This window comes from Alternaria alternata, assembly GCF_001642055.1.
Source record: "Alternaria alternata strain SRC1lrK2f unplaced genomic scaffold CC77scaffold_2, whole genome shotgun sequence".
Taxonomy (NCBI): Eukaryota; Fungi; Ascomycota; class Dothideomycetes; order Pleosporales; family Pleosporaceae; genus Alternaria; species Alternaria alternata.
In genome coordinates, this window is record NW_017306191.1 from 1,734,675 (window position 1) to 1,759,377 (window position 24,703).

The 24,703-nt window shown below is 52.9% G+C and overlaps 10 protein-coding genes across 10 annotated transcripts; 5 read left to right on the top strand and 5 right to left on the bottom strand.

The window, feature by feature from the left end:
* The first annotated feature begins 645 nt into the window (after positions 1-645).
* Positions 646-2,487, top strand: CC77DRAFT_1016542 (SLT2-like MAP kinase protein). The gene is made up of 7 exons (XM_018524224.1): positions 646-785; positions 838-917; positions 970-1,091; positions 1,141-1,151; positions 1,213-1,279; positions 1,330-1,644; positions 1,800-2,487. Exons 1-7 carry the CDS (start codon positions 753-755, stop codon positions 2,420-2,422), a joined length of 1,251 nt encoding a protein of 416 aa, XP_018391030.1. The 5' UTR covers positions 646-752; the 3' UTR covers positions 2,423-2,487.
* On the bottom strand, positions 2,468-3,848 carry CC77DRAFT_1037646 (NAD(P)-binding protein). The gene is made up of 2 exons (XM_018527080.1): positions 3,732-3,848; positions 2,468-3,680 (listed from the first exon to the last, which is right to left on the bottom strand). The coding sequence occupies exons 1-2, from the start codon at positions 3,749-3,751 to the stop codon at positions 2,684-2,686; spliced, it is 1,017 nt and encodes a 338-aa protein (XP_018391031.1). The 5' UTR covers positions 3,752-3,848; the 3' UTR covers positions 2,468-2,683.
* A 553-nt stretch (positions 3,849-4,401) lies between these two features.
* Positions 4,402-6,514, top strand: CC77DRAFT_1016543 (ATP-dependent RNA helicase HAS1). The gene is made up of 2 exons (XM_018524225.1): positions 4,402-5,825; positions 5,879-6,514. The coding sequence occupies exons 1-2, from the start codon at positions 4,457-4,459 to the stop codon at positions 6,331-6,333; spliced, it is 1,824 nt and encodes a 607-aa protein (XP_018391032.1). The 5' UTR covers positions 4,402-4,456; the 3' UTR covers positions 6,334-6,514.
* Positions 6,515-8,134: 1,620 nt separating this feature from the next.
* CC77DRAFT_926014 (hypothetical protein) lies at positions 8,135-13,487 on the top strand (the record flags this gene model as incomplete). Its single annotated transcript, XM_018533893.1, has 3 exons — positions 8,135-13,147; positions 13,203-13,374; positions 13,432-13,487. 3 exons carry the CDS (start codon positions 8,135-8,137, stop codon positions 13,485-13,487), a joined length of 5,241 nt encoding a protein of 1,746 aa, XP_018391033.1.
* An 800-nt stretch (positions 13,488-14,287) lies between these two features.
* CC77DRAFT_1046843 (hypothetical protein) lies at positions 14,288-14,777 on the top strand (the record flags this gene model as incomplete). Its single annotated transcript, XM_018527459.1, has 2 exons — positions 14,288-14,458; positions 14,518-14,777. The coding sequence occupies exons 1-2, from the start codon at positions 14,353-14,355 to the stop codon at positions 14,775-14,777; spliced, it is 366 nt and encodes a 121-aa protein (XP_018391034.1). The 5' UTR covers positions 14,288-14,352.
* Positions 14,778-16,265: 1,488 nt separating this feature from the next.
* CC77DRAFT_336728 (hypothetical protein) lies at positions 16,266-17,489 on the bottom strand. The gene is made up of 2 exons (XM_018531313.1): positions 17,149-17,489; positions 16,266-17,101 (listed from the first exon to the last, which is right to left on the bottom strand). Exon 2 carries the CDS (start codon positions 17,063-17,065, stop codon positions 16,355-16,357), a length of 711 nt encoding a protein of 236 aa, XP_018391035.1. The 5' UTR covers positions 17,066-17,101; positions 17,149-17,489; the 3' UTR covers positions 16,266-16,354.
* CC77DRAFT_336984 (hypothetical protein) lies at positions 16,971-18,624 on the bottom strand. Its single transcript, XM_018531314.1, has 3 exons — positions 17,909-18,624; positions 17,149-17,856; positions 16,971-17,101 (listed from the first exon to the last, which is right to left on the bottom strand). Exons 1-3 carry the CDS (start codon positions 18,320-18,322, stop codon positions 17,099-17,101), a joined length of 1,125 nt encoding a protein of 374 aa, XP_018391036.1. The 5' UTR covers positions 18,323-18,624; the 3' UTR covers positions 16,971-17,098.
* On the bottom strand, positions 18,589-20,815 carry CC77DRAFT_337714 (actin-like ATPase domain-containing protein). The gene has a single exon (XM_018531316.1). It carries the CDS (start codon positions 20,623-20,625, stop codon positions 18,928-18,930), a length of 1,698 nt encoding a protein of 565 aa, XP_018391037.1. The 5' UTR covers positions 20,626-20,815; the 3' UTR covers positions 18,589-18,927.
* Positions 20,816-20,849: 34 nt separating this feature from the next.
* CC77DRAFT_1016547 (nucleolar protein 5A) lies at positions 20,850-23,061 on the top strand. Its single transcript, XM_018524226.1, has 4 exons — positions 20,850-21,197; positions 21,250-21,585; positions 21,648-22,075; positions 22,125-23,061. The coding sequence occupies exons 1-4, from the start codon at positions 20,951-20,953 to the stop codon at positions 22,836-22,838; spliced, it is 1,725 nt and encodes a 574-aa protein (XP_018391038.1). The 5' UTR covers positions 20,850-20,950; the 3' UTR covers positions 22,839-23,061.
* A 133-nt stretch (positions 23,062-23,194) lies between these two features.
* Positions 23,195-23,972, bottom strand: CC77DRAFT_1005202 (hypothetical protein; the record flags this gene model as incomplete). Its single annotated transcript, XM_018523332.1, has 4 exons — positions 23,195-23,371; positions 23,430-23,633; positions 23,687-23,827; positions 23,967-23,972. The coding sequence occupies 4 exons, from the start codon at positions 23,970-23,972 to the stop codon at positions 23,195-23,197; spliced, it is 528 nt and encodes a 175-aa protein (XP_018391039.1).
* Between the last annotated feature and the right edge of the window lie 731 nt (positions 23,973-24,703).

Sequence of the window (24,703 nt, forward strand, 5' to 3'; positions counted from 1 at the left end):
ACGATAGTTTTGATTTTGTACATGCCAGAGGCTGAATACCCATCTAGACGGAGGCACGTGGTAGACACGAGTCGAGCCACGTTTTGTTAGTGTCTATGCTGTATATACCCTCTTTCCACGTACATAGCAGCAGTCCATGCGGCGGAAATGCACAACAAGCTGCTCGCAGCGCTAGGCTCATGCGTTCATCTCGATTGACATGCACCGCGCTGAGGCACCGGTCTGGCCGTCGGCTGGCTAAACGGTCATAAACCTGCAACGGGCAATTGTCCTGATTGTAGGGCAGAGCCAGGGGCGCGGGCGAAGCGGTCTGAGGAAGGTGGCTATACCAGCGCCTTGCCGCCTTGGGCCAAGTTGAACCCCTCGTATGCGCTGCGACTGGATACCAACCCCACCATTGCCCTCACGGAGGCCGCGACGAGGCACAGGACGACCGCTTTTCTGCATCGTCACTTTGTCAATCGCTTTCCTATTGCTTCATACTTCCCGGTGAAGACTCTGCGCCTTCTTTGACCGTCCCACCGCCCACCCGGTTTCGACAGCCGCCGCCCCGCTTTGTGTTGAAGCAGCTCCTGTCAGTCATCACATTGGCCGCGCGCCTAGCCTTATATCATATCTTCCGTCTGCCGCCTGCGCCTTCTCTCTGCTGCTCGACTCCTGCGACCGCCCCGATCGTTACTTCCTTCTTTGAAAGAAACTAGAAAGAGCTTGCTTTGGTTACCCCTCGCTCTTACCCCGCCGCATCTGCTATCATGGGCGACCTCGCCAACCGCAAGGTGTTCAAGGTAGCGTGGCATCCGCCTCTCAGACCCGAGCATGCGTACTTACAGGCTGCAGGTGTTCAATCAAGAGTTCATCGTCGACGAGCGCTACAATGTGACCAAGGAGCTAGGACAGGGTGCTTATGGCATCGTTTGGTACGACCCGAGCAACTGCGCGACGCATGCGGATACTGACCGTGCCTTCCAGTGCGGCTACCAACAACCAGACGGGCGAAGGCGTAGCCATCAAGAAGGTCACCAACGTCTTCAGCAAGAAGATCCTAGCAAAGCGTGCCCTGCGCGAGATCAAGCTGCTGCAACACTTCAGAGGCAAGTCTAGATTGCCCCCGTCGGCTCTGCCACAACTAACATCCGCCAGGCCACCGCAACGTAAGAAACCCCTGGTCCGAGAAGCAGACCGTCCGACACGATGCTAAATCCCGTCGCACAGATAACATGTCTCTACGACATGGACATTCCCCGCCCGGACAACTTCAACGAGTGCTACCTCTATGAAGGTATAGATTCTCCTCTTGGCATCTGACAAGGAGATGCTGACACGGTGCAGAGCTCATGGAGTGCGACCTGGCAGCCATCATCCGCTCTGGCCAGCCACTTACCGACGCCCATTTCCAGTCCTTCATCTATCAAATTCTGTGCGGTCTGAAGTATATCCATTCAGCAAACGTCCTCCATCGCGACCTCAAACCCGGTAACCTACTCGTCAACGCCGACTGCGAGCTCAAGATTTGTGACTTTGGTCTCGCAAGAGGTTTCTCCATGGATCCCGAGGAGAATGCAGGTTACATGACTGAATATGTCGCTACGCGATGGTACAGAGCTCCCGAGATCATGTTGAGCTTCCAGAGCTACACGAAAGCCAGTGAGTAGTTACCATTTTGTTCCACTCGTGCACGTCAGAGTTCCATGGCTTTGCCGTGTAGACTCTGGCGACCCCACAGACCCAGGGTCTGCATAACCACCAGCGGACCCAACTTAGCCGCCCCGGCGTTTGAATACATAGCTGACTTCGGCTAGTCGACGTATGGTCAGTAGGCTGTATTCTTGCTGAGCTTCTCGGAGGCAAGCCCTTCTTCAAAGGCCGGGATTACGTCGACCAACTGAACCAGATCCTGCACTATCTCGGAACACCAAACGAAGAAACACTCTCACGTATCGGCTCGCCTCGTGCCCAGGACTACGTTCGCAATCTACCATACATGCAAAAGATTTCGTTCCAGTCACTATTTAGGAACGCCAATCCGGACGCGCTCGACTTGCTCGACCGCATGCTCGCTTTTGACCCATCGAGCCGTATCTCAGTCGAAGAAGCCCTGGAGCACAGGTATCTACAAATCTGGCACGACGCCTCCGACGAGCCTTCCTGCCCAACAACGTTTGATTTCCAGTTTGAGGTCGTCGAGGAGATTCCAGAGATGAAGAAGATGATTTTGGACGAAGTCAGCCGCTTCCGCCAGATGGTCCGCGTACAACCCGGTGCAGGCGCTGGGGCGAACCAGGCGCCTCAAGTCCCAATACCCAACAACTACGACCGCGCCGGCTACGAAGACCCTAGGCCACAAGAAGCCTTCAACCAGGGTGGATGGAACGGCAGCGACTTGGAGCGTGACCTTCAAGGCCTTGACGGTCGCATGCGATGATTGCATCCAGATGATGTTGTTGGATACAAGAAACTTCTCATTGTTCAGAGCGTGAAGGATTTGGGTAATATTTGAGCCCCGTGTAATTTCTCTCGAAAATCTATTCATTTATATGTACCCCAGAGTGTCTTCGCAATATATGAACTTGGCGAGTGGTGTTGTAATCGTCTACGGTGCCTCACGGTATGAAGCTCCTGTCGTTGTCCCATGGAAAATCTGCTCGAGTTGTGCAAGTCGCCATCCACTCTCAATGGTCAGACACTAGGTACGTACAGCATCCAGTATATCCGCCTCCAAACACTCCAACAAGCCTGGTGCCTCGCCTTTGTATCCCCAAGCCTTCCCCGCTCTCTCTGCCCTCGTGCGCGAATTACTTGCAAAAAGATATCTGGCCAGTCTGGGAAATCCAGGGATATTCGCCATTGCGTCCAATCTCTCTAAACTAATCTGCACGGGTGTCGCATCATCGATCACACCATGTCTGTGCAGAACCTCTCCTGTCGCTTTCGCAACATCAATTTGAGAATGCTCCTGTGTACTAGCGAAGTAGTATCCATTCTCGTTGAAGAAGTCTTTTGAATTGGATGCCGCGGCTTCCACGACTTGGAGATACAGACGCATCAAATCGTCGATGTGCACCCAACTCCTCGTATTTGCACCTTGGTCGAGGTAAACTACTTTACCACCCATGTTCTTCACTTCTTTGATGAAAAATGGGATGAAAGCACTTTGGGTCTTTGCTAGCCCCTTGCCTCTACCGTAGATATCCGGTGGGCACATGATTGCTATGTTGATTTTGTCGCCGTGCTCTGCAACTGTATGATGGAGAATGGTCTCTGTATTGCGGTGGAGTGCGTTTGGGGGCAGTTGACGGATTTCAGGCAGAGAAGCAATGTCCGACCATATCTTTGGGTTCAACTTCCCTAGATACTCTTCGTCGGCCCAGTCAGATACAATTCCTGTTCCGGAGAGGTGAAGGAGGTAGCCCGGGATTGGACGGTGGAGAAGACCCGTGATGATAGCGTTTAGACTGGGCTCATGGTCTGAATCGCCATTGTGGATAACAATGTCAGCGTTCTCCGCTGCTGATGTGATGAGGTCGGCGCTCGAGTAGTCACCTGTGATGACGTCGATGTTGGGATAGGTGGATTTGAAGTTTTCAGGAGTTTTGCGTAACAGAACAGTGATGTGGTATTCAGGGTGGGCGGTTGCAATAGTATGTAGGACGGAACCACCGATGTAGCCTGTGCCTCCTGTACTGCGTGCGAGTTAGTGGTCTGTCTTGGAAGCTGCGAGCATGTGAACATACAGGAAAACTTTGGGTGTCATGATCAAAGGTCAACTAGTCAAGAACACGATACCACAAAGTTGTTCAAAGTATTGATGTAGTAAAGATGCTTGAGGCGGCTTTAGAGATAATCTATCAGCAAGGCCCAACTCATGAACAAGGAATCATGCGACTCCACTTGATTGGTAATTCAACTTGGCATCACTTCCCTCTTGGTCTGATAGTGCCTGGAATGACGTTCTAGCGCCCTTACAAATGGATCGTTCTGACGGGCATGGAAAGACTGTTAGACAGTCTCGATCTGAGGACATGATGGGAATACGAATCACAGAATTTCCGTGCGCAGACACCTAGCAATGAGTGTAAAGACCGAAGCGTATAGGATGAGCTAAAGTGAACCTCAGCATGCTCAGGCGTATACGATTCCCGAAATCAGCATCAGTGGTGAGTCGCGTGAGTGCATGTATTATTTGTGACATTTGCATCGAGCTACACCACGAAGTTCGGGAGCCACAGCGTGGGTGCACAAAATACTGTGGTTTCTGCTAAGGTGGTTTCCGTCCCGTTGTTCATGTTCGTAGTGACCGCTCGACACTGCGGCGATGAGTGAAGCCGCCGACAGGGATTGTCGCGCTAGAGAACTAGCGCGACAATTATTTCCCCGTTTTCGAACTTTTGGCATGCGCTCCAAATCGAACTTTTCGTGTCACTGCACTGCATAGCACTCCCAAGACGCTCAATACACCATGTCGCCCGCCGCGATCGAGTCAGGCAATAAGAGGAAGAGGTCTCACAAGAGCAAAAAGAGCGCCGAAGCAGAGGCTGTCCCAGCGCATAATGGCGTAGACTCCACCAAGGCGCGCAAGAAGGCGCGCAAGGAAAAGGAAGTCGTTGTAGCCGAGCCTGTGGTTGAGGATGTTTCCGAGGAGGTAGAGAGCGATGAGGAAGAAGACGAGAAGGTAGCAGAGGAGGTTGCCGCCGAGGCCAGTCCCGCGAACGACGACGACGAGGATAGCGACAAGGAAGACGATGAAGGCAACGACGACAAGCTCCCCGAGCTTCCTTCTGGCACGGGCAGCAATGCCCTTGACCTTCCATCAGGCACTACCATGCCTTCGGCGAACCCAACACGATTCGATGAGCTCAACCTGAGCGAGCGAACCATGTCTTCAATCAAGAACATGGGCTTCGAGAACATGACAGAGATCCAGCAGAAGGCTATACCACCCCTGCTGTCTGGAAGGGATGTGCTTGGAGCGGCCAAGACTGGCAGTGGAAAGACATTGGCTTTCCTTATCCCGGCCATCGAAATGCTTTCGCAATTGCGTTTCAAGCCGCGCAACGGAACTGGTGTCATTGTTGTGTCACCTACAAGAGAACTTGCATTGCAGATCTTCGGTGTAGCTCGCGAGCTCATGGAATCACACAGCCAGACGTTTGGTATCTGTATCGGTGGCGCGAACCGAAACGCAGAAGCTGAGAAGATCAGGAAGGGCTTGAACCTGATCATCGCTACTCCAGGGCGTCTTCTCGATCACCTACACAACACACAAGGCTTCGTTTTCAAGAACCTGAGGTCGCTCATCATCGACGAAGCGGACAGAATTCTCGAGGTCGGTTTCGAGGATGAGATGAGGTCGATTATCAAGATCCTGCCCACGGAGCGTCAGACCATGCTGTTCTCGGCAACACAGACCACCAAGGTTGAGGATCTCGCAAGGATCTCGCTCAAGCCAGGACCTCTGTACATCAACGTCGATCATCGAGCCGAACATAGCACGGTCCAGGGACTGGAGCAGGGTTACGTTCTGTGCGATTCAGACACCAGATTCAGGCTCCTCTTCTCCTTCCTCAAGAAGCACCAGAAGAAGAAGGTCATTGTCTTTTTGTCTTCGTGCGCATCAGTCGACTTCTACAGCGAACTGCTCAACTACATTGACTTGCCAGTGCTTGGACTGCACGGCAAGCTTAAGCAACAGGCCCGTACGAACCGCTTCTTCGAATTTGTCAACGCACAAAGTGGCACACTCATCTGTACCGATGTTGCTGCGCGAGGATTGGACATTCCTGAGGTAGATTGGGTCATCCAATTCGACCCGCCTGATGATCCCCGAGGTAAGTTTTGATCATGCGCGATGGATACGAAACATATACTGACACATGTGCAGACTACATCCACAGAGTCGGTCGAACAGCTCGAGGTGCCAACGGCAAAGGCAGGAGTTTGATGTTCCTCCTGCCCTCTGAGGTGGGATTCCTCAAGCTCCTTAAGGAAAACCGAGTGCCCCTTGTAGAGTTCGAGCTGCCTTCCAACAAGATCCTCAACATACAGTCACAACTGGAAGCCTTGATCAACAAGAACTACTACCTGAACAAGAGTGCGAAGGACGGTTACCGGTCCTACCTCCAGTCGTACGCGTCACACAGCTTGCGTTCAGTGTTCGATGTGCATAAGCTGGATCTTGTCAAGGTAGCCAAGTCGTTCGGCTTCTCAGCACCACCGCGTATCGACATCAGTCTTGGAGCGAGTCTGAGCCGCGATAAGAAGGTAGAGGGACGAAGAGCATACGGGAGCCAGCCTCAGCAGCAACGACGACCGATGAGGGGAGGCAAGAGGTTCTGAGACGGTGCTTGAACGGCATTGATCGGAGTTTGGCGTACAAAATCACATACGGACAATGATCTAGGGTTTATAGCTTTATCTGCATGATCTAATCGAGTACCCAGAAGGACGTGAGTAACTTTTGGAATGTGGAATTTGCCAATGTGATGTAGCGTGGCACAGAAAGCTGTGATCAGATGCGCCCATGACACGGTCTCTCTACTCGGCAGCTTCATGAAACTTAGTGGGTGCAAAATATGGTTAGCAAAATGAATGTCTCTGAGAAAATTGGCAGTTCAACGCCACCAAACCGGTGAGCGCTAGTGGGATTTGGGCAGCAACCACTGAGACAGCAGAAGAGCAATATCACCAGGTCGGGCCAACTGCCAGTTCATCAAGTCTGCATCCTTCGGAATATGGTTCTCTAGCATATCTGACTTCTGACATATTACTTGATGGACATGCAAGCGCAGCCCAGCCCTACGAGTTTTTGAAAAAGCTATGCGGCAGATTGTATGGGGGATGCGCTGGCAAGTCGCTCTAGCGAAATGACCAATGACGTCGAGCAGACAAGCAAGCGGATGCGTCCGCCCACCGGGGGAATCGGCACAATCACCCCTGGTAACGACACGGGTGCTAGAAGCTAGCTAGCGGTCGTAGTATCGAGACGGCCTACATGACGGTGTTGACATGTGGCGGTGAGACAGACGTGTGAAGTGACAGGCTGTCTAGGGATGGGAGTGAAGATAAAAAAACCCAGAGTGTGCATAACCTGATTTCAGCAAAAGTGCATGCCGGCGCGGGACGACGGGAGGGGTAAGAATAGAATGGAATAAGCGGCGTGATTGCTTTTGCTGCTACCAGCCATCTTGTTGCTGCGCTCAGCCGGGTGGAGGGACGGTAGAGGCTGGCATTCGTCGGGCAGTCGTCTAGGAGGGCAGAGTTTGGTTCGAAACACGCGCCTGCTCGACGGAACATGCATGGCCAACGGCGTCCACGAGGGACTTCAGGCACGCTGTATGGCCTTGACGCGGGAAGGTGGCTGGGCTGTGGACAAGTCATGATGTATCGTCGGTAGCCCAAAGATACGACGCGACCTGTCGCACGTCTACTGACTGGGCTTGCTCGCTCTCTCTTGTACCATTTTCTACGTAATCAGCTGTTATTTCCCGACTATTGTCTAATATACCCTTTGCGGCTCTAATAATCCAACGCAAATCCCGCGAGCGATCTGCCAGGCCAACAAGCCTCACCTCGGCCGTGTTAGCGCCGACAAGGATTGCTGTTCTTCTAGGCTTGGACCCAGCCCGGCTTTCTCTCCACCACAGCTGGAGTTGGTTCCCACGACCGCCTCTCCACCAGCTCGACGGAGCTTGTAGAGCCCATTGCTACCCCCGAGAGACGGCTGTGAGCTGTCTGCGCGGCCTGGTCTGGTGAGTCCCGTGACGCGTGCCCTGCCACGCCCGAGCAGCTGCTAACACTGGCTGGCCAGCTTCGCTACGACCGTCGGCGCCCAGCTCGCCATTGTCGCAGAGCGTCGCACGCACTGCACATGCACCAGGTGGCCTCAGGTCCTGGTTCACGCCGCCGATAACGCAGTTCGCTCCCGCGCATCGTCCGCGCCCACACCCACGATCGCTGTTCGCGCTCGCACCCAACACCAGCAACATCCAGGTTCGCGCACACGGGGACTAGCCACCGTGCGGCCCTGCACCCACACCTCAAACAACAACACTTCCCTCTTATAACGTCCTCGAGGAAAACGGCGCCGGGCATGTCTTCCGTCACCCACCCCGCCTTCTAGAATCTTTCGGATTCTATGATGGTTTTAGATACAGACAGACCTCCTCTTCCGGCACCTACTGAACCCTCGACTCTCGATTCCGCAGACGAAAACAACTACACCGACGACGTCGACACAAACGTCTCCAACCGCACCGACAGGACCTCCTACTCGGTCCCCGAAGACGGCACCCCCATTACTATCAACACCACCTCGCCCACCAAGCCCCGTGGCAGCCGCGTCCTGCACAAGAAGTTCCCCTCGCAGACTTCGCTGCTCATTGAGTACTTCGAAGCAGGCGAAACCGAAGGCCAAGTCCGCTCGCGCCCCAGTGTGCGCGTACGGGTCACGCCTTCCTCCCGCAAGAGCAGGAACAGCACCGTCAGTGATCACGTCCAGATCACCCAGACCCAGACCCATCGCCATTCCCACGCCGCCTCGTACTCGCGGCGCATCTCCCTCCACAGCAAGTCGTACGACCAGCTCTACAGCTCGCGCCGTAACACCGTCGATTACTCCGACCTCTCCAACATCTCCTCTCTTCCCCCCGTCGACATCGAGCTACTGCCCGATCACAGCGACGACGACTCTAGCGACGGCGGACGCTATATTCCCATGCCCTCGGACATATCGTCCATGCCCGCAGACAGCATGACTGGCCAAACAGAAATCCTCCCGCCCGCGCGGCGCAGGAGCCGAAGCCTCGAAAGGGACGCAGTCACTGAGTCCATGGTCTCAGAGGCCATTCAGGACACACTCAAAGCACCCCGCCACCACCGAAGCAGAAGTCTCAGCAAAGACCGCATCACACAGCGCGTCATGGAGAAGCTGCAGCAGCAGGCCGCAGAAGGCGGCACCACAAAGTCCAAAGACCGATCCTCCAAGTCGAGAGAGGTTTCCAGGCGGCGAGAAGATGACCTCGCCTCACCACGCAAGTCGCATCGTAGAAGGAGCAAAGAAGTCGACCAAGTGAGCGGCACTGACTCCAGTCTGCTCTCCTCCAACGCCGACCGTCGCTCTCACGTCTCTGGGACTTCGTCGATCAACAACCCCAAACTACTAGCCACAGTTGAGGACGCCATCAAGCGCCTCATTCTCCCTGAGTTGAACGCGCTGAAAGAAGAGAACCGCACTTCCAGGAACATGGACAAGTTCGACCGTGCCAACCGTGATAGCATAGCCACATTCGAGACTATGGAATCCGACCGCTCTCGCGACCCATCCAGACGCCGTGTTTCCAAATCCTCGAGCGCGCCTAAACTCCACAGCAACAAGCCCAAGGTCGTCCTCAACAGGGATGGTGACAACCCAGGGACGACACTGACTGGCGGATCAAGTCGCAAGAGCGAGCGACGATCCAGTCGCGGCTCCATCTCGAGCTACGCAGACTCGACTACTCGCGATGAGAAGTCTCATCGAAGAAAGAGCAAGGACGAGAAGACCCTATCCCAACGGGATTCTGCGCTAATTGGGCTTGCCGGAGCTGGCCTTACTACCGCCGCTCTCAAGCACCACACTTCGCGGGAAGAGAAGGAGGAAGAGCGCAAACACCGCAAGCATCGCTCCTCTCGCAGCAGTCGATCTGAGAGCGTATCTGAAAGCGTCCACGAGGAACGCGTTCCACCTCTACCCTTCAACCGCAGCGAGCTTATCGGAGGATCCGAGCTCACTCGCGACTCCATCCTTTCCGCAGAAACTGAGACCAAGGAGAGGCCGCAGTCAAGGTCATCGACGAGCACTGGCATAACAGGCACAGGTGCTGAGACGCCTCTGCAACAGGTCTCTCGTGGTTACATTTCACCATCTCCACGCACACCAACCCGCACACCTAATGCGCTTCAACAAACGCTCGGCACTGCTCACAGTAACAAATCAACCAACGAAGTCCGCACAGCGACTCCAAAGAGCGATCGCAGCTACACCTCCCGCTCGAAAGTCACTGACGCCAGTCTGTCGGCTGCAGCTGCGGCCAAAGCCCGCGCAATCGAGCGGTCAGAACCTCAAGCATCGCAGTATGAAATTGAGAGTGACACGCAATCAAGACGTGGTGATACTGTCAGCCCGATACAAAGCGAGGCTAGCTATCGGGGGGACGCACAGATCACAGGCTCACCACGAAGATTTAACTCCATCCGCAGTGGGCCATCTGTGTCTTCTCTTGGCCATCAATTTGAGCGACGAGAGTCTAATCTCTCTATCGCATCAATGGACTCAACAGCGAGCACCAAGGCGGCACGTACCCGCAAACGACCTCAGGGCGTCACTCTCGAAAGCAAGAGGTCTATCCTCAACGAGGCCACGACGCCCAAGGACACAAATGAGTTCTTCGAACGCAACCACGAGAAGAATGAAATGTACCGGCGAGAACTAGAGGACAGCTCTGTGAACTACAACCGCATGACCATGTATACCGATGACAGCACAGGCGTAGAGTATCTTGATCAACAACAGAAGATTGGTGATCTTCAAGACCTTCGCAAGGTCGGCTCGAATCCTGAATACGTTCACACACCGCTAGCAGTAGAATCAGCCGTCGCATCCCTACACGACCCGTCTACCATCAGTGTTCGATCTTCAATGGCTTCAAGCCCGATCAAGAAGAGTATGCTATCGCAGGTCAGCACGAACCCAGCCTACGTGCAAACCGAAGAAGTACCTGCTGGTCAGAGATGGGCCGCCATCCGTGATAAGGCGGAAGCACTAGTACAAGAACGACGTGCTGAGGAATCTCCAAAACAAAACATTGCGCGCGAGAATTCTCCCAGGCAAAGCATTGCGCAGTCTGAAGATGGACAATCGGTTGTATCTGAAGCACCTCAGATGCATCACAGCGCCTATCCCGTTGGCAATGACGACATGATGCCCGAGATTGGGTACGGCATGGATGACGACTCAGATGTGACTACCAACCCATCAATTATCCAAGGGCCAATTGGCGGAGGAGATGGTTACCATGATCGTACCGACGAGTTGCTGAGCCGCCAAGAAGAGCGGGAGCGTACACCTACCTCGTTCAGCAAAGGCGTCACTGGACTCGGAGCTGGAGCTGCTGCCATGGCTGCTGCCGCTGCCTATGAAAGGCAGGAGCAGCAGACTCCGGATTCGTTCGACCAACGACACCAGGCCACCGTAGAAGACGAATATGATCATCCCTATCCAGGTGAGCAACAATACGAGCAGGCAGGCTATGCGCAGAGTAATCGCACTCCTTTGTCGTCAGGCCAGACCGGCTGGAAAGACGAGGGTTACCAGTCGGCTAACCAACGTGAAGCGTACACGCCTCAAAACCGCAATCATTCAAAGATCTTTGATGATGACGGTTACGGTGATGAGTACAATGGCGTGGATCTTGGCAGCCCGGACATGTTTGCTGCTCGTGCCAAACATGACCGACACGTTAGTGGCAACTCCCACGGTATGACTTCGCCTCTCTACGACGCAGCTACCGGCAAAGGTATTGATCGTATCGAATCGAAAGACATTGTGGCACTCATGGACCACCTCACCGTTCGCGATGCCCAGCGTAATGCACGCGATACCGAGATCCTAGTGACTCTTGTCCGAAGCGCTGCCGAGATGCGCAATCAGTTGGACGATCTGAAGCAGTTCATCAAGACTCAGGACACTATGATCATGAATACCACTGACAAGCGAGTCAACTTGGCGGAGCAAAGGATTCTGGGTGGCCCTCGCCCTCAACCCATGACGCCCCCTCGCATGAATCGCACATCTTCCGACGACGACATTGAGACCAAGAAGAAGAGTGTCTTCAGGCGTGCTCTGAAGGGACTAAGCTCTGGCAAGGGCGATGGCGACATCAAGCACATCGAGCAAATGCTCGTCCAATTGCTCGGTGAAGTTGAGGGTTTGAAGCAAGTCAATCAGCTCTCGTTGGACCAACAAGCGAGGACGAATAGTCTCAACTCGTACGAGAATCTGCGAGCAAGCGATGACGCAGGCTATGAGCCAGAAGGTCGTGCCAACACTGCGCCTTCTCCCGACCAGTCGGGTTACTTTTCTAACCCTTCCTCATCACGGCGCATTCAAGATCTTCACTCCGGCTTTGATGTTGTGCCAACAAACCGTATAAGCACGGTGCGAGAGGAGAGCGACGAGGAGTACGACGAGCGCAATCCCCAATACGAAAACACTGAGCGCATGACAACGCCAACTCAGGAAGCTTTCCCAGACAAGCGTCGATCTTTGGGTACTCCCCCACAAGCTTCAAAGTCGACACGGGACTCAAGCCATGAGACCACACCGAAGCGCAAGCACAAGTCCAACTCATCATCCATCTTCGGTATCCCCAAGATCTCTCGATGGTCGAAGACAACTTCTTCTACCAACCCTGAGAGTCTGCCGCGCAACAGTGTGTCTGGTGAGAGGCGACCACAATCCACACACTCCAGGTCTTCTTCTTTGGATGACTACTACGATGACGACGAGCCGTATCAGCAGCATGGTGACGATAGGCTTCGCTCCAACACTTCGCTGGCTAGGGACGATCAGGCGTCCGTCCGCTCTGCGCGCTCTCTACGCTCTCCATCGCCTCTTATCCCAGAGGAGCATCAGTACCAGATGGAAGACCCCAAGTATCAGGCGCATCGCAATTCGCTGAATCTGCAACACCCTCAGCCGCGACCCGGGCCAACCGGTCGTCACCAGAACCAACTGGAGAGCCAAGCACAAATCTACAATCCTGTTCGTTCAAGCATAGGGTCTCCAGATTTTGATCAGTGGGGTAGCATGCCATCGCTTGCGCGAAACCGGATGTCTGGTATCTCGGCTCAACAGAATGCTGGCAACCTCTCACCAATTTCGTCAGATGGCTACAGCCAACACTCTGCTTCGGAGCAACAAGCCGGCCCACCCAGGCCTCCCAAGATCCCGGATGACGGTCCTCTTATCCCGCCGCCACAGCTGCTTGCCGGCTATGGGCAGACGAGGCAGATGTACAGCTCTCCGAACGAATTCGGTAGCCAAGGTGCTTTGACACCGCTTGCACCTATCGCAGAGGTGCGTTACTCACTTGAAACCGATCGGGGCCATCGCGTAAGTTCAGCTCACGCCTCAGAAGATGGCGAACAATGCTGACATTACGCGAAAGATGACACCTACTGCCTCGCCTCGCCCGAGCAGCCAGTACCTCCGCTCCGAGGCTAGCATGGACAGCCCACAACGAAGGGTTACTGGCCCCAGGCCCATGGGTAGCAAGAGCCCGCAGCCACAGAGTCCGCTGCAACACTCGGATACCGTTGTTCGCAGGAAGCCTATCGCTGGTGAGTCTTATGCTGCTTGACGTATCGACTGAGAAAGGTTACTAACAAGTACGACAGATGATGAAGAGTCTCTAGAGAGCTACCGTAGCAGTCTTGATTCCGAGATTTTCTAGGCGAACCATCTCAAACCCAGCATTGTAATCCACAGCAACAGGCAAACTGCAGTCAATAGCTGGGTCGAAAGTAATGGACAGAAGGGGGACGCACGTTTTCTTTCCCATCAACGACCAAGCAAGAATTTGCAACAGCGGTCACCGCTTAGGCATGTGACATTTGCTGAATGAACGAAGAGTACGAAGAGTAGTAATATTGGGATGTGCAAAAGCTTTTCATTGGTTATATGGACTTCATTCGCTTTACATACCTGCGCATATATCACTTTGCGAGCATGGCGTTTATATAGCGTTCTTCGACATGGTTTCTGTGGCATGAAGTTTGGAGGGAGTCTTGAGTGGCTGATGAGGGACGAACTTCATGCTTTATGAGAAACGACGGCGTATTTAGGTAGGCATTTCGATACGAATGCAACATTGTGTGTTGGCAGAAATGTTTTCCTTCAGCGTGTGATGTTTTGTTCCACGATCTGTTTCGTCATCGTTCGGATTCGGTACCTGGATGTCTTCAATGCACCCCACCAGCACGCGACCACCACAGCAAACTTACCAACTAGCCCCTACAGTTCTCAGGTTCCCGCTTACCAGCCCTTCACTAATCGGCAAGTCTTTGCCTGAACGCGAAGGGTCTTCCTGTCTCGGCCCGCAGTTATGAGGTCGTCGTGACATCATCAGGGTCCACCACTCTTTCATCATCATCGATGAGCTGTAAAGCTAGCAGTATGTAAAAAACCTTTATAACATGTCCTTCCGGCTTGGATCTCCATCAAATACACACACACAACTTCTTTGATACCCATATCTCCGATTCCAATACACACCTCACCAACAAATTTCCAAACTACTTCAGCCTACACACATCACAATGTCTGCCGAATACAAGAACACCAACGTCAACGAGATCGCCAAGAAGGCTGAGCAGGAACTCAGCAGCGATAGCGCTACCAAGGGCCACAACGTTGGTCTTTCCAGTATGTCTTCTTTACCAACCCATCGCACAAAAACACCGACTAACTCTACTCCTTCACAGCCACCGAATCCGGCGTCGACACCGCAAACGTAGAGGGCAAGTTCCCTGGCGCAGAAGTAAAATACGGCTCCGCTGCCAGCGGCGCTGGCAACAACCGCGAGATCCCGCTCGACGAGGGTGGTTCCATCAAGGCCAACGGTCAACCTACCAAGGCGGGTGACTTTGCTCACGGAGGTGTCGGCGCACCTGAGGAGAGGAATCAGACTTATATCAACAACAACGGTGGTGATGACTCCATCCGGGGGAACATCAGGAACTAGGATGGTTGATGCATGAAGATGCGGGAAAGAGGTTGATTGAGACCCTACCGCTTAATGAATGAAAGGAAATGATCCAAAAGAGAAACCATGAAATCAAAGAATCTGAATGCTGTTGTGAGGATTTGACCATTTTCCTTCTCCATTCTTTCTTGCTTCGTCCTCTTCTAACCTCACTAATTCCTACGTTCTGTTTCGCTCCATGCTGTAGCCATGTTTTACTTTCTCGAATGCACTGTTTCTGTCTATCATCCCTCACTATTCCCTTCGCGCACGAAAGCTCTGTTCTGCTCACACCTAGTATCTATTCTCGAAAAAATCTCGATCATATGTGGGTATACATGTATTGACACAGTGTGTACCAGAAACAGAGTAATTGGCCTGCTGAACTAATAATACCTAGATCAACGTATCGCAATCCAGCCTAACGTCAGCATTCAGAGACCTCGTTTGTACGAGAGAGGGCTCTACGAGCACCTAAGCGTTTTGGACTAGACCATATACACTTACCTAGCTAAACCAGGGCACCTGTTTGACACATATTTCTAGCAAGCTACTACACTCCAACCAAACGGTAACTGCGTCAGACAGCCCTATTAAAGTCGAGTCCCGAACTACATTCTCCGACTCCTCTTCTCGCTCGAGCTCCGATTTTACTAGTACTACGAACAACTCTCTATCAAAACCATGTCCATAAAGAACGAAAGGCGATAATAACCAATCCTCTGGCCTACAGGGCAATCTTGGAAAGGGAAAGGAGAAAGTTAACCTACGTGCTGGCGGTAGTGTACTGACTAGCTGGCGATGTGATCACTGTATTACGATACAGTCATAAGATAGTGTAGAGCATAGTGTGACGTGGTCTTGAATGGGGGTAACATGCGGTTATGGGTATTGTGGAGAGTGGGAGTGCTAGAGCTAATAGTATGATGAAGTCATGATACCTGAGCTGCAATCTTCAGCTAGACGAGGATGAAGGTCGGTGTCGTCCTTCGGCTCATAACAACGACACGACGCTGACGCTGTATGCCTAGATATGCTTACTAGGAAAATTGGAAAAAGATTGCTTTTGAGCCTTTCATGATTACAAAGCTCCTTTCGTTAGCCCTGAAGGTTCACTTTCTTTAACCCTCAGAATCATTTCTCCTCGCTTAGAATCCTTGTGCATCATTGGAGGACTCGACCGCGTCAAGTATGACTACCACACTTGACCAGGAGAGCCAAAATAGCCTGAGTGAGGATTTCGAGGCTTCAAGATGCAGAAAGAAAGGTGCCGTAACGGCACATATCCATCTATACTTGGAGACATCAGAAATGACCACAGTAACTCGATGTTCCTCAATCATCGTGCTGTAAATGCGTCGCTTAAACCAGTTGCAATCGGGACAGATTCCAGAACTCCTTTAAATTACCAGTTCCTAAAACTACAAGGAATTTGCGACTTAGGTTCGATCCAAGGCACATGGGAAAGCATATATGGATATTGAGGCTTCTGAAGTGAAGCGAGATTGGTAGTAGAGATACTCAAGTAGAAGATGACATTTCTTTACAGCTAACAAGTCCCATCATCTACATACAAGTCAACCTGAAGCGGAACTCATGAAATCTAAATATTGTTCCTTGTTTGCATGTCTTGTCTGAGGGCGAGCAACGTACGGCCTAGCTAATTGTTGGTGATACTTTCTGTAGTGCTTAAGTCGGGCGTCTTGCCGATTGAACACTCTCTCGCACGAAGCGTTCTCACAAACATAGACTCTACTCGAATGTTTGAGCCGCTGGTGTCTTGCTAAGTTGCCCCTACGGTGAACACCACTGAATGCGGTACAGCAGTCATCTATATCGCAATATATCTCGGATGAGGCAGTGGAGGAGGACGTGGTACTGGTTTCGGACTGTAATGCCGTTGTGGATTGTACAGATGAATCCCACGAGTCTTCGCTGAAAGACACCGAGGGAACAATGTGTGCTGGTGGCGTTGCCAGCCGTATTTCGAAGGCTGGGTGATCGAAGAACTGGGCGGGATGTGTAGATTTGTGAGATAAGGACAACGGATTCCAGCTCGGTTCATGCAGCGACGTAGGACGCACCGTCAGCATGGAATCAACCATGGATATCGGATCTATGTCGTGGGATGAGATACATTCACATGTTGCAAAACCCACGCCAGGACGTTCGGTCAGCGTGGATTCGTCCATGGATCCATCCACGTTGGATACGCGTTGGTACGCTGCTCTTCCCGCGCTGGCATCGGTGCCACTATGACTATCGGCCATGCACAAGTCAGGCCCCATAAGCAGCGGTGGCCTTTGGTCTTCCTCTAGAGGCTACTAATGTCGGTCAGAGTGCAATTGCAAGTAAGCTTTCAGGCACTTACGTTATCTTTTGCCTTGCGTGAGTATGAAGACGTTTTGCATTGAAGCGGTGAGCTAGGAGGCTCAGCTACTGTATCTGAAGCCTGAGTCGACACAGGGAGCTCTGGAGTAAGGTCTGGATCATGTAAAATTGGCATTGAGCTCAACAGCGTAGCGTCAGTTTCGGCTGTGGTGGAGTTTGCTGAACTTCTTTGGTTTCCTTGGGTGATGATGTAGGTCTCCACTTTGGAGCACAAAATATCATACTGCTCCTGTTGCCCCGTATCGCCCTTGCGCTGTTGCCGTGGGGTCTCACATTTGAGGCCGTCTTTGCCATGGTAAGCCTCGAATTCGTGCTCGTCCAGTAAGTCTTCGTTACAGGTTGTGCAAAGCTTGAGGAAGGGTAAGTGCGGAGGCCTTCCTTTGGGTAGCCTACGGGTTAAATGCGTTCGGACAGCAGATACCGTAGTAACTGGGGCTGCTGTACATGTATAAGGCAAACCCAGTTTTGCCTGAGCTTTCCGGAATGCACATTGTAGGCTGCGCTTGGGTTTCTGAACCTCTTCTGTCATGGTTGAGGGCGTTGATTGTGACTCTGGCAAATGAACATTGGTATGCAAGACATGTGGGGACTGTTGTGATGTCACAAGTTGGTCCGCTGGAAGGCCATAGAACGATGATGCTGGCTGTTCGATTTGAGATGTGAATGACTTGCGGGTGCTTTTTCGCCGCTATAATGAACAACATTAGTGATGCCTCCTCAGTGCGGACTGATATGCAAACCTTGTTTACAATGTCCGAAGGCAAAGACAAAGAAATTGTCCTCTTTTTCCCTGTGAGCTGCGTGACAGACTGTCGTACTGGACCAGGATCAGCCTCAAGATTGTTGGCCCAAGACTGCGCAGTTGCTTTTTGTGGAGGTGAGTTTGAATCGTCGAAATTGCCGGCGTCAGTGAAATCAAATGATGCTATGAACGCATCAACATCAAATGCGGATGCAAGAGGAGCGTGCGGGGGGTCAACGAAGTCGAAGTCTTGGCGCAGAGCTGGGTATTCTTCCCGTGCATGTGTAACTCCATATGGAAGGACGTGAGCACCCGGAGCAGCATTGGTCCCTGGACGTAAAGATGGAAGTCCTTCGGAAGCTTGTAGAGGAATAGTATAAGTCGAAGGACCATTGGTATCTCGGGTAGCCATAATAAGCACAAGGCAGGAAGGACGAGGAGGACATCGAGAAAGCTTACGAGCGTGGGCATCGAGGTCTATAACGCTCTGCCATAACCAATCATCGTAGTTGAAGCGTTGCTTAGGGAGATGGCTTGCACAAATACGTACCTTACGATCTGAGGACCTGAGGATTTACGGACTTTCAGAGATGCCTGATGGCCTTACAAGCCAAATGCCAAGGACCACTGACAGAGCGAGGCGACGTAAGGTAGATGGAAGCCTGATCGCCATTGGGTCAGATCGCGGGCAGCTAGCCACATGCGATTTAGCAGACCGAAACAAGGCTGAGAGCTGCAGGAGAGAGCGGTCAATGGTATGTTCGACTCGCTTGAATACCAGACTGAATTGTTGAGATGAGGATATGCATATTCAGACACCTACATGGTCACAGTGACTTCTTAGATCCTGTGTATCTGACAGTAGCAATGTGCAGCCAGACGCCTGCTGTAGCAGTAGTCTCGTACTCTGAGGGGACAAATGTATTGAAAGGAAGACGGATCAATAATGCAGAGAAGAGAGACAATTGAAGGGGTATCAAAAAGGAACAGTATGCTCAACAACAGTTCGCACGCGGTTCATGCCCACACACCTAGAGTCCAGCTAGCTCTCTCTCCGCCCTTGGTAGAAAGTCCAGGGCCCATGCTCTGCCTCTGTGCGATTACAGAGACGTCCTTCTCTCTTGTGGCTCCTTGCAAACCATCTTTGAGATACTTTTCGCGTTCGACTTCGACGATGCCCTTGATGCGCTGCTGTGCTATCAGACTTGCACCTGCCCACGCACCTAATGTATCTACGCCTCTGATGGTGCCACCAACCAAGCTAGCAGGTGGCGGACCGTGACGTATCGCCATCTGAGCGAACTTTGTGTCTATAGGATCTTCTTGGGGCGATTGAAGCGCTGCGGGTAGTTGGGCAGGGGGCGCATTCGCATCGAGCGACGAGGGGAACATATCCTCGCCTTCTTGTCGGCGCATCTCCACATCTTCCCTCTGGTTTCGGAGTTTCTCTTCGCGACGCGCGCTTGCTTTCCCATAGCTTTTGACTGGGTCCCAGCCCTTGAGTTGTACCAGAGCATCCAGCTCCTTCAGTATGCGCGTCTTGAGACCGGGCAAGTTGGACACGCCGCCTGTTATGACGATGCGCGACATGCATAGTCGACGGACGTCTATGGGCAGCTGGACAAGGGCGCGGTATATGAGGTGATGCAGCGGAAGGTCTTCGTCGTCGAACTCGTGTATGGCTAACTCTGGTGCAAAGAGAGCATTCTCGGTAGGCTTGGCTAGTGATGCGAACGATATGGTGAGTTCGGTAGGAGGGGTGTGTTTCGGGAAAGGTATGGTGACAGTAGGTGGCGGTGACTCGACAGCGTCTTCAAACTCCTCTAGCACAGGCGCTTCTCGTGCAGGAAAGTATACGGTTCTTCGGTTCGATCTAGGGACAGGCTTGCACCATCCGACGCGCGTAAGGACTTCCTCTGCCTCTTCAAAAGATACGTCTGCCTTGGTAGGGCCTGGCTCAGCATCGTCGAGTTCGGCGTTGAGTAGCTTCGCCATCTCCTCGCTCAATAGCCTGCCTGCTCGTACACTGCGCCTCTCAGCTACCTCGCGATACTCGCAAACTGCGGTCACCAGTGTCTCGGCCCAGCCAATGTCCACAACCAATGCTGAGCGTAATCCTGCTGCCACGGTCGACAGCACTGGCGTGGACATGAGGGTGATGCTGGGGGCTTGGAAGCTCGTAAACAGCACATCGAGAACTGTCGACATGAGTGCATGCGGCATGCGGGGCGGCATTGCAAGTAGCACGCGGCGTGGCTTCGTGTCGAGCAAGAAGTATTTGCCGTACGCCTCTCGCATTGCCCGCTCGAACTTGTCCTCGACCAGCCCCAAGTCGACCTTGCTCAGGTCCGTCCGGTAGAGCTCATACTCGTGCCCCCAGTCCAGACCCCGCTTCCGCCTTCTTCTCTTGTGCGTATATTGGGGGTCCCACTGCCTGTAGTCGCCCACCCTGCGCTGGTCGTCGGGCCCAAACGGGAGGGTGCATCGCGGGGCGCTCTCGCCGGGAAAGCCGGCGCGCACGAAGCGTGAGCCGACTTCAATCACGACGTATTCGTCTTCGGTACGGAAGGAGCCGCCAGGTGAGCCGAAGGAGGATGAGATGGTTCGTAGAATGGGTGTTCGCGGGGACTCTCCCAGGTCAGCGAGGCGCGGCGTTGTGCCCCTTGTGCTGCGGCTCAGGGAGCCCGAGACTTTGCGCTCGCCGCCAGAGGACATTTGGATTACGGCGAGCAATGTTGGGGATGGAAGTGGCTAGTTCATGGCAGCCCTCACAAGCTCAATGGCCCAGCAGCGTCGCTTTCGCTTGCCTGTGCCTGGCGTTCGTCACTGCTGTAGCTACCAGAAACAGAGCTTGTGCGTTCGAGGGTTAGCGCTGGGCTGTTGGCCCGAGCTCAGGAAAAAGTTCGAGCTGGGATTCCGCACTGTTCGAGCTTGCGACAACTCCCATCGCGACTTCCCACACCACGTCCAAATTCACCACGGAGGGTAGTTGCGTTTCGCGATCGCCATTGGACCTACCCCACGACCGACCACTCGCAAAATGGGTCTTTTCATCCTCTCCGAGACTTCGGCAGGCTATGTCCTGTTGAAGTCCAAGGACAAGAAGCTCTTGGGCGCAGACAGCAAAGAGTCCTCAGACATTGTCGAGCAGCTCAAGCTCAAGAAGTTCGCAAAGTTCGGAAGCGCCGTCGACGCTCTCGAGCAGGCCGCTGCGCTCCACGATGGAAAAGTCACGCCTATGCTGTCGTCTCTTTTGGAGGATCTGAAGGATGAGACCAAAGCCACTTGTACGCATACTCCGACATGGCGAACAGAACGTCGCAGCTAACATATCTCAAGTGGCCGTTGCCGACCCCAAGCTCTCCAACTCGATTGCGCAACTCCCAGGTCTCTCCCTCAAGACAGTGTCAGACTCTTCCACTCAAGATGTATTTCGTGCCATCCGCGAAAACCTGACTTCGCTCCTTCCCGACCTACTCCCCGCTGAGGAGGCCGCGACCAGGCTTGGTCTTGCCCATTCCCTGTCGAGACACAAGTTGCGCTTCTCGCCCGACAAGGTCGACACCATGATCATCCAGTCCATCGCATCGCTCGATGTGCTCGACAAGCAGCTGAACACGTACGCCATGCGCGTCAAGGAATGGTACGGCTGGCACTTCCCAGAACTCGCCAAGAGTAAGTTTCAGTAGTGCCCGACGTCCACCGCTTCACGAGCACGTTACTGACTATTGCTGCAGTTCTCAACGACAACCTTGCCTACTCTCGCGTTGTTCTTAAGATGGGTTTCCGAACCAACGCGCGTGAGAGCGACCTCTCTGAGATTCTGCCCGAAGAGATTGAGGCGGCTGTCAAGGCCGCTGCAGAGATCTCCATGGGTACCGAGATCACAGACGAAGATTTGGAGGCGACCTCTGCTCTTGCCGAGCAGGTTGTCGACCTTACCGAGCACCGTCAAAACCTCGGCAGCTACCTGTCCAACCGTATGCAGGCACTCGCTCCTAACCTGACAGCTCTTGTTGGCGAGCTCGTTGGTGCGCGCCTCATTGCCCATGCTGGATCCCTTATGAACCTCGCCAAGTCGCCTGGTTCTACCATCCAGATTCTCGGTGCTGAGAAGGCCCTCTTCCGTGCCCTGAAGACCAAGCACGACACACCCAAGTACGGTGTATGTATTTGACCTCCCCAACGTATTTTGCCTGTACTAATGTTACCAGCTCATCTACCACGCATCCCTCATTGGCCAAGCTACTGGAAAGAACAAGGGCAAGATTGCCCGTATGCTCGCTGCCAAGTCCGCCTTGGGTCTGCGCGTCGACGCCCTCAGCACCTGGGGCGTCTCATCCGAGGACACCTCCAAGGAGCCCACTGAAGAGGAGAAGTCCCAGCTCGGTCGCGACGCACGTCTCACCATTGAGAGGAGACTACGCGCCCTTGAGGGTAAGCCGCTCAAGAGCATTCCTGCCGGAAATGCAAACCAGACAACACTTGGACAGAAGAAGTGGGAGGTCAAGGAGGCACGGAAGTACAACCCAGACGCTGACGGTCTTACTGGTGATGAGCCAGCTGCCGATGCGCCTGCACCCAAGAAGTCAAAGTCCGCCAAGACCAACGGTACACCCAAGAAGCTGGTACAAGAGGTTGACAGTGACGAGGAGATGGCAGATGCCGACGGCGCTGAGGATTCATCCGACTCCAGCTCTGAAGACAAGCCTGCCGCAAAGGGTGACAAGGCAGCGAAGAAGGCGGAGAAGGAGGCCAAGAAGGCACGAAAAGCTGAGCGAGCCGCAAAGCGCGAGGCCAAGGAAGCGAAGAAGGCTGCCAAGGAGGCAAAGAAGGCCGGAAAGGAGACCAAGGATAGCAAGAAGCGGAAAGCCGACGATGGTGACGAGAAGGTAGAGAAGAAGAAAAAGAAGAAGAGCAAGGACTAGATGCGTCGCAACCCCACGGAGACTTATGTATCTGTAGCCATGTTCTTACAAAAGAGGGTACGGCGTTGTATGGGTTTGAGCTTGCTATGTTCAGGCGAGTGGCGCATCAGGGTTCGGGCTTCTGTAGTTTTATCTTTCCAAGTCCTTTTACGTTGCATGATGGGGATGCGGTGGATGGATACCCGCCAGTTGGTAGCATACAATCACATGTTCATAAACTTCAATCGTGTTGGCTGTATACGTGCATGGTGATGTATCGTTGATTAATGTTCAATCAATCTGCCATGTGGTTCCGACCCCTTCATCCATCTACTCATCCTTTGCAAGCGCCCATCTACTGCTCATTGAGAGCAAGCTCAAGCCTTCTTCTTAGCTTTTCTCCTCTTCTTGTTAGCACCCAGCAGCTTGTTAGCAATCTTCGGCATCTCCATGTTCTCCACTCCAGCGGGAATATTGCCTTCCTCCTCATCGAAGACCTGTTGGGTAATGGCTAGAATGTCGTGTAGTTCGTCTTCAGTGAAACGTGTACCCGCCTTTCTGAGCGTCAGCGATCGTGCACGTGAAAGAGGTTAATCAGTAGTCAAGCATTACCTCCTCAATGACCAACTCTAGCATGACTTGCGTAGTAGGCCTCAAGTTATACAACTGGAGATACTCTGCCTTGTTCAGCCGGTACTTGGACGCCAGCGCGCGGAATAGGCTGTTTGGTCCTCGGTACAGCGTCATGGGCCGGTCGGGATGTTGGTCAGCGAGTGATGAAGTCGTGTAATCTGGGGTTTGCAGATAGGCGAGCCCCTTCCGTATGTTAGTCTTGTTCGAAAGTATACTTTGCACCATGAAACACCTACATCTCGCAACATGTGGTTTAGACCAGATGGCTTCTTGCGTTTCCGATCCGTCCCATCGGCGCCTGTGTATTCTGCGTCTTCTTGCCGCAGATGCAGGAGGACTTCATGGTTAGAGAGTAAGGCGGATTGGGGGGTTTTGATCTAACAGAAGTATCAGTGAAAAATGTCAGAGTGATGCCAGAGTAATCCGTGGACGTTGCGGAGAAGACCGAGTGCGAATATTGTACGATTGGAATATACAACTGAAAGATTGATTTCAGGATTCAAATGTGGAACTTACATGCATGTTGATGATCACGCGGCGCTCACGCAGTCTTCCGAGCCGATGCCGTGGGTGTCTAGTGATCACAAGATTGATTCGTGTAGCGGGTATACCTCGGTTGCTAATATATCCAAGTCAGATAGCTCCTTTGAACAAAAATTGCTTGTTTCACTCTAGCAGATTCGAGAGAAAAGACAAGATCTTGAAAGATCGCATATGATCATTGCAGAGCTTTTCGTGATGTTTCCGGATCTTGAACTCTATTCTTGACAGACGAAAGAGGCTAGAGCCGCGAAAACGCGTTAAAAGAGCGCGTACCTGAAATGAGTGACCGCACTTTGCGAAGAAGCTCTTGTAGAAAAAAGACTTCTTTGAGTTTTGTAACAGTGCGTACTATCTAGGTACTAGCTAGAGTCACGTCTACATGGTGTTGGAGCCAAAGTGAGACCCGGTAGGTGAGCAAAGGGCAGTTTTTCGCGCTAGCGGCTTGGCACATCGAGGGTAGGGATGCCGTGGCGATAGATAGTGTTGGAGTCAAATCTGAAGACACTCAAGAAAGACGGATTGACGATCATTACTGGGTATCATTACTATGTTACTTGGTTCCTTTTGTGCTGTTCCAGACAGGTCTCAATCGATGCCGCTAACGCCGCGCAATGCTATGCGAAATTTGAGATCATCGCGACCCGAGATCATGATCTTCGTACACCCGTGACACCGTTGCCTCACGCCCAGTGTTCATATCTTCTCACCAC

Bases quoted from the DNA above. Each gene is read 5' to 3' on its own strand.
- CC77DRAFT_1016542 (XM_018524224.1), top strand. From the start codon at position 753: ATGGGCGACCTCGCCAACCGCAAGGTGTTCAAG. The intron at 918-969 runs GTACGACCCGAG...CGTGCCTTCCAG, and splicing joins GGTGCTTATGGCATCGTTTG to TGCGGCTACCAACAACCAGA. The intron at 1,645-1,799 runs GTGAGTAGTTAC...GACTTCGGCTAG, and splicing joins CCAGAGCTACACGAAAGCCA to TCGACGTATGGTCAGTAGGC.
- CC77DRAFT_1037646 (XM_018527080.1), bottom strand. From the start codon at position 3,751: ATGACACCCAAAGTTTTCCT. The intron at 3,681-3,731 runs GTATGTTCACAT...ACTCGCACGCAG, and splicing joins ATGACACCCAAAGTTTTCCT to TACAGGAGGCACAGGCTACA.
- CC77DRAFT_1016543 (XM_018524225.1), top strand. From the start codon at position 4,457: ATGTCGCCCGCCGCGATCGAGTCAGGCAATAAGAGGAAGAGGTCTCAC. The intron at 5,826-5,878 runs GTAAGTTTTGAT...ACACATGTGCAG, and splicing joins CCCGCCTGATGATCCCCGAG to ACTACATCCACAGAGTCGGT.
- CC77DRAFT_336728 (XM_018531313.1), bottom strand. From the start codon at position 17,065: ATGGGGCCTGACTTGTGCATGGCCGATAGTCATAGTGGCACCGATGCC.
- CC77DRAFT_336984 (XM_018531314.1), bottom strand. From the start codon at position 18,322: ATGGCTACCCGAGATACCAATGGTCCTTCGACTTATACTATTCCTCTA. The intron at 17,857-17,908 runs GTTTGCATATCA...TGTTCATTATAG, and splicing joins CTTCGGACATTGTAAACAAG to CGGCGAAAAAGCACCCGCAA.
- CC77DRAFT_337714 (XM_018531316.1), bottom strand. From the start codon at position 20,625: ATGTCCTCTGGCGGCGAGCGCAAAGTCTCGGGCTCCCTGAGCCGCAGC.
- CC77DRAFT_1016547 (XM_018524226.1), top strand. From the start codon at position 20,951: ATGGGTCTTTTCATCCTCTCCGAGACTTCGGCAGGCTATGTCCTGTTG. The intron at 21,586-21,647 runs GTAAGTTTCAGT...CTATTGCTGCAG, and splicing joins CTTCCCAGAACTCGCCAAGA to TTCTCAACGACAACCTTGCC. The intron at 22,076-22,124 runs GTATGTATTTGA...TAATGTTACCAG, and splicing joins ACGACACACCCAAGTACGGT to CTCATCTACCACGCATCCCT.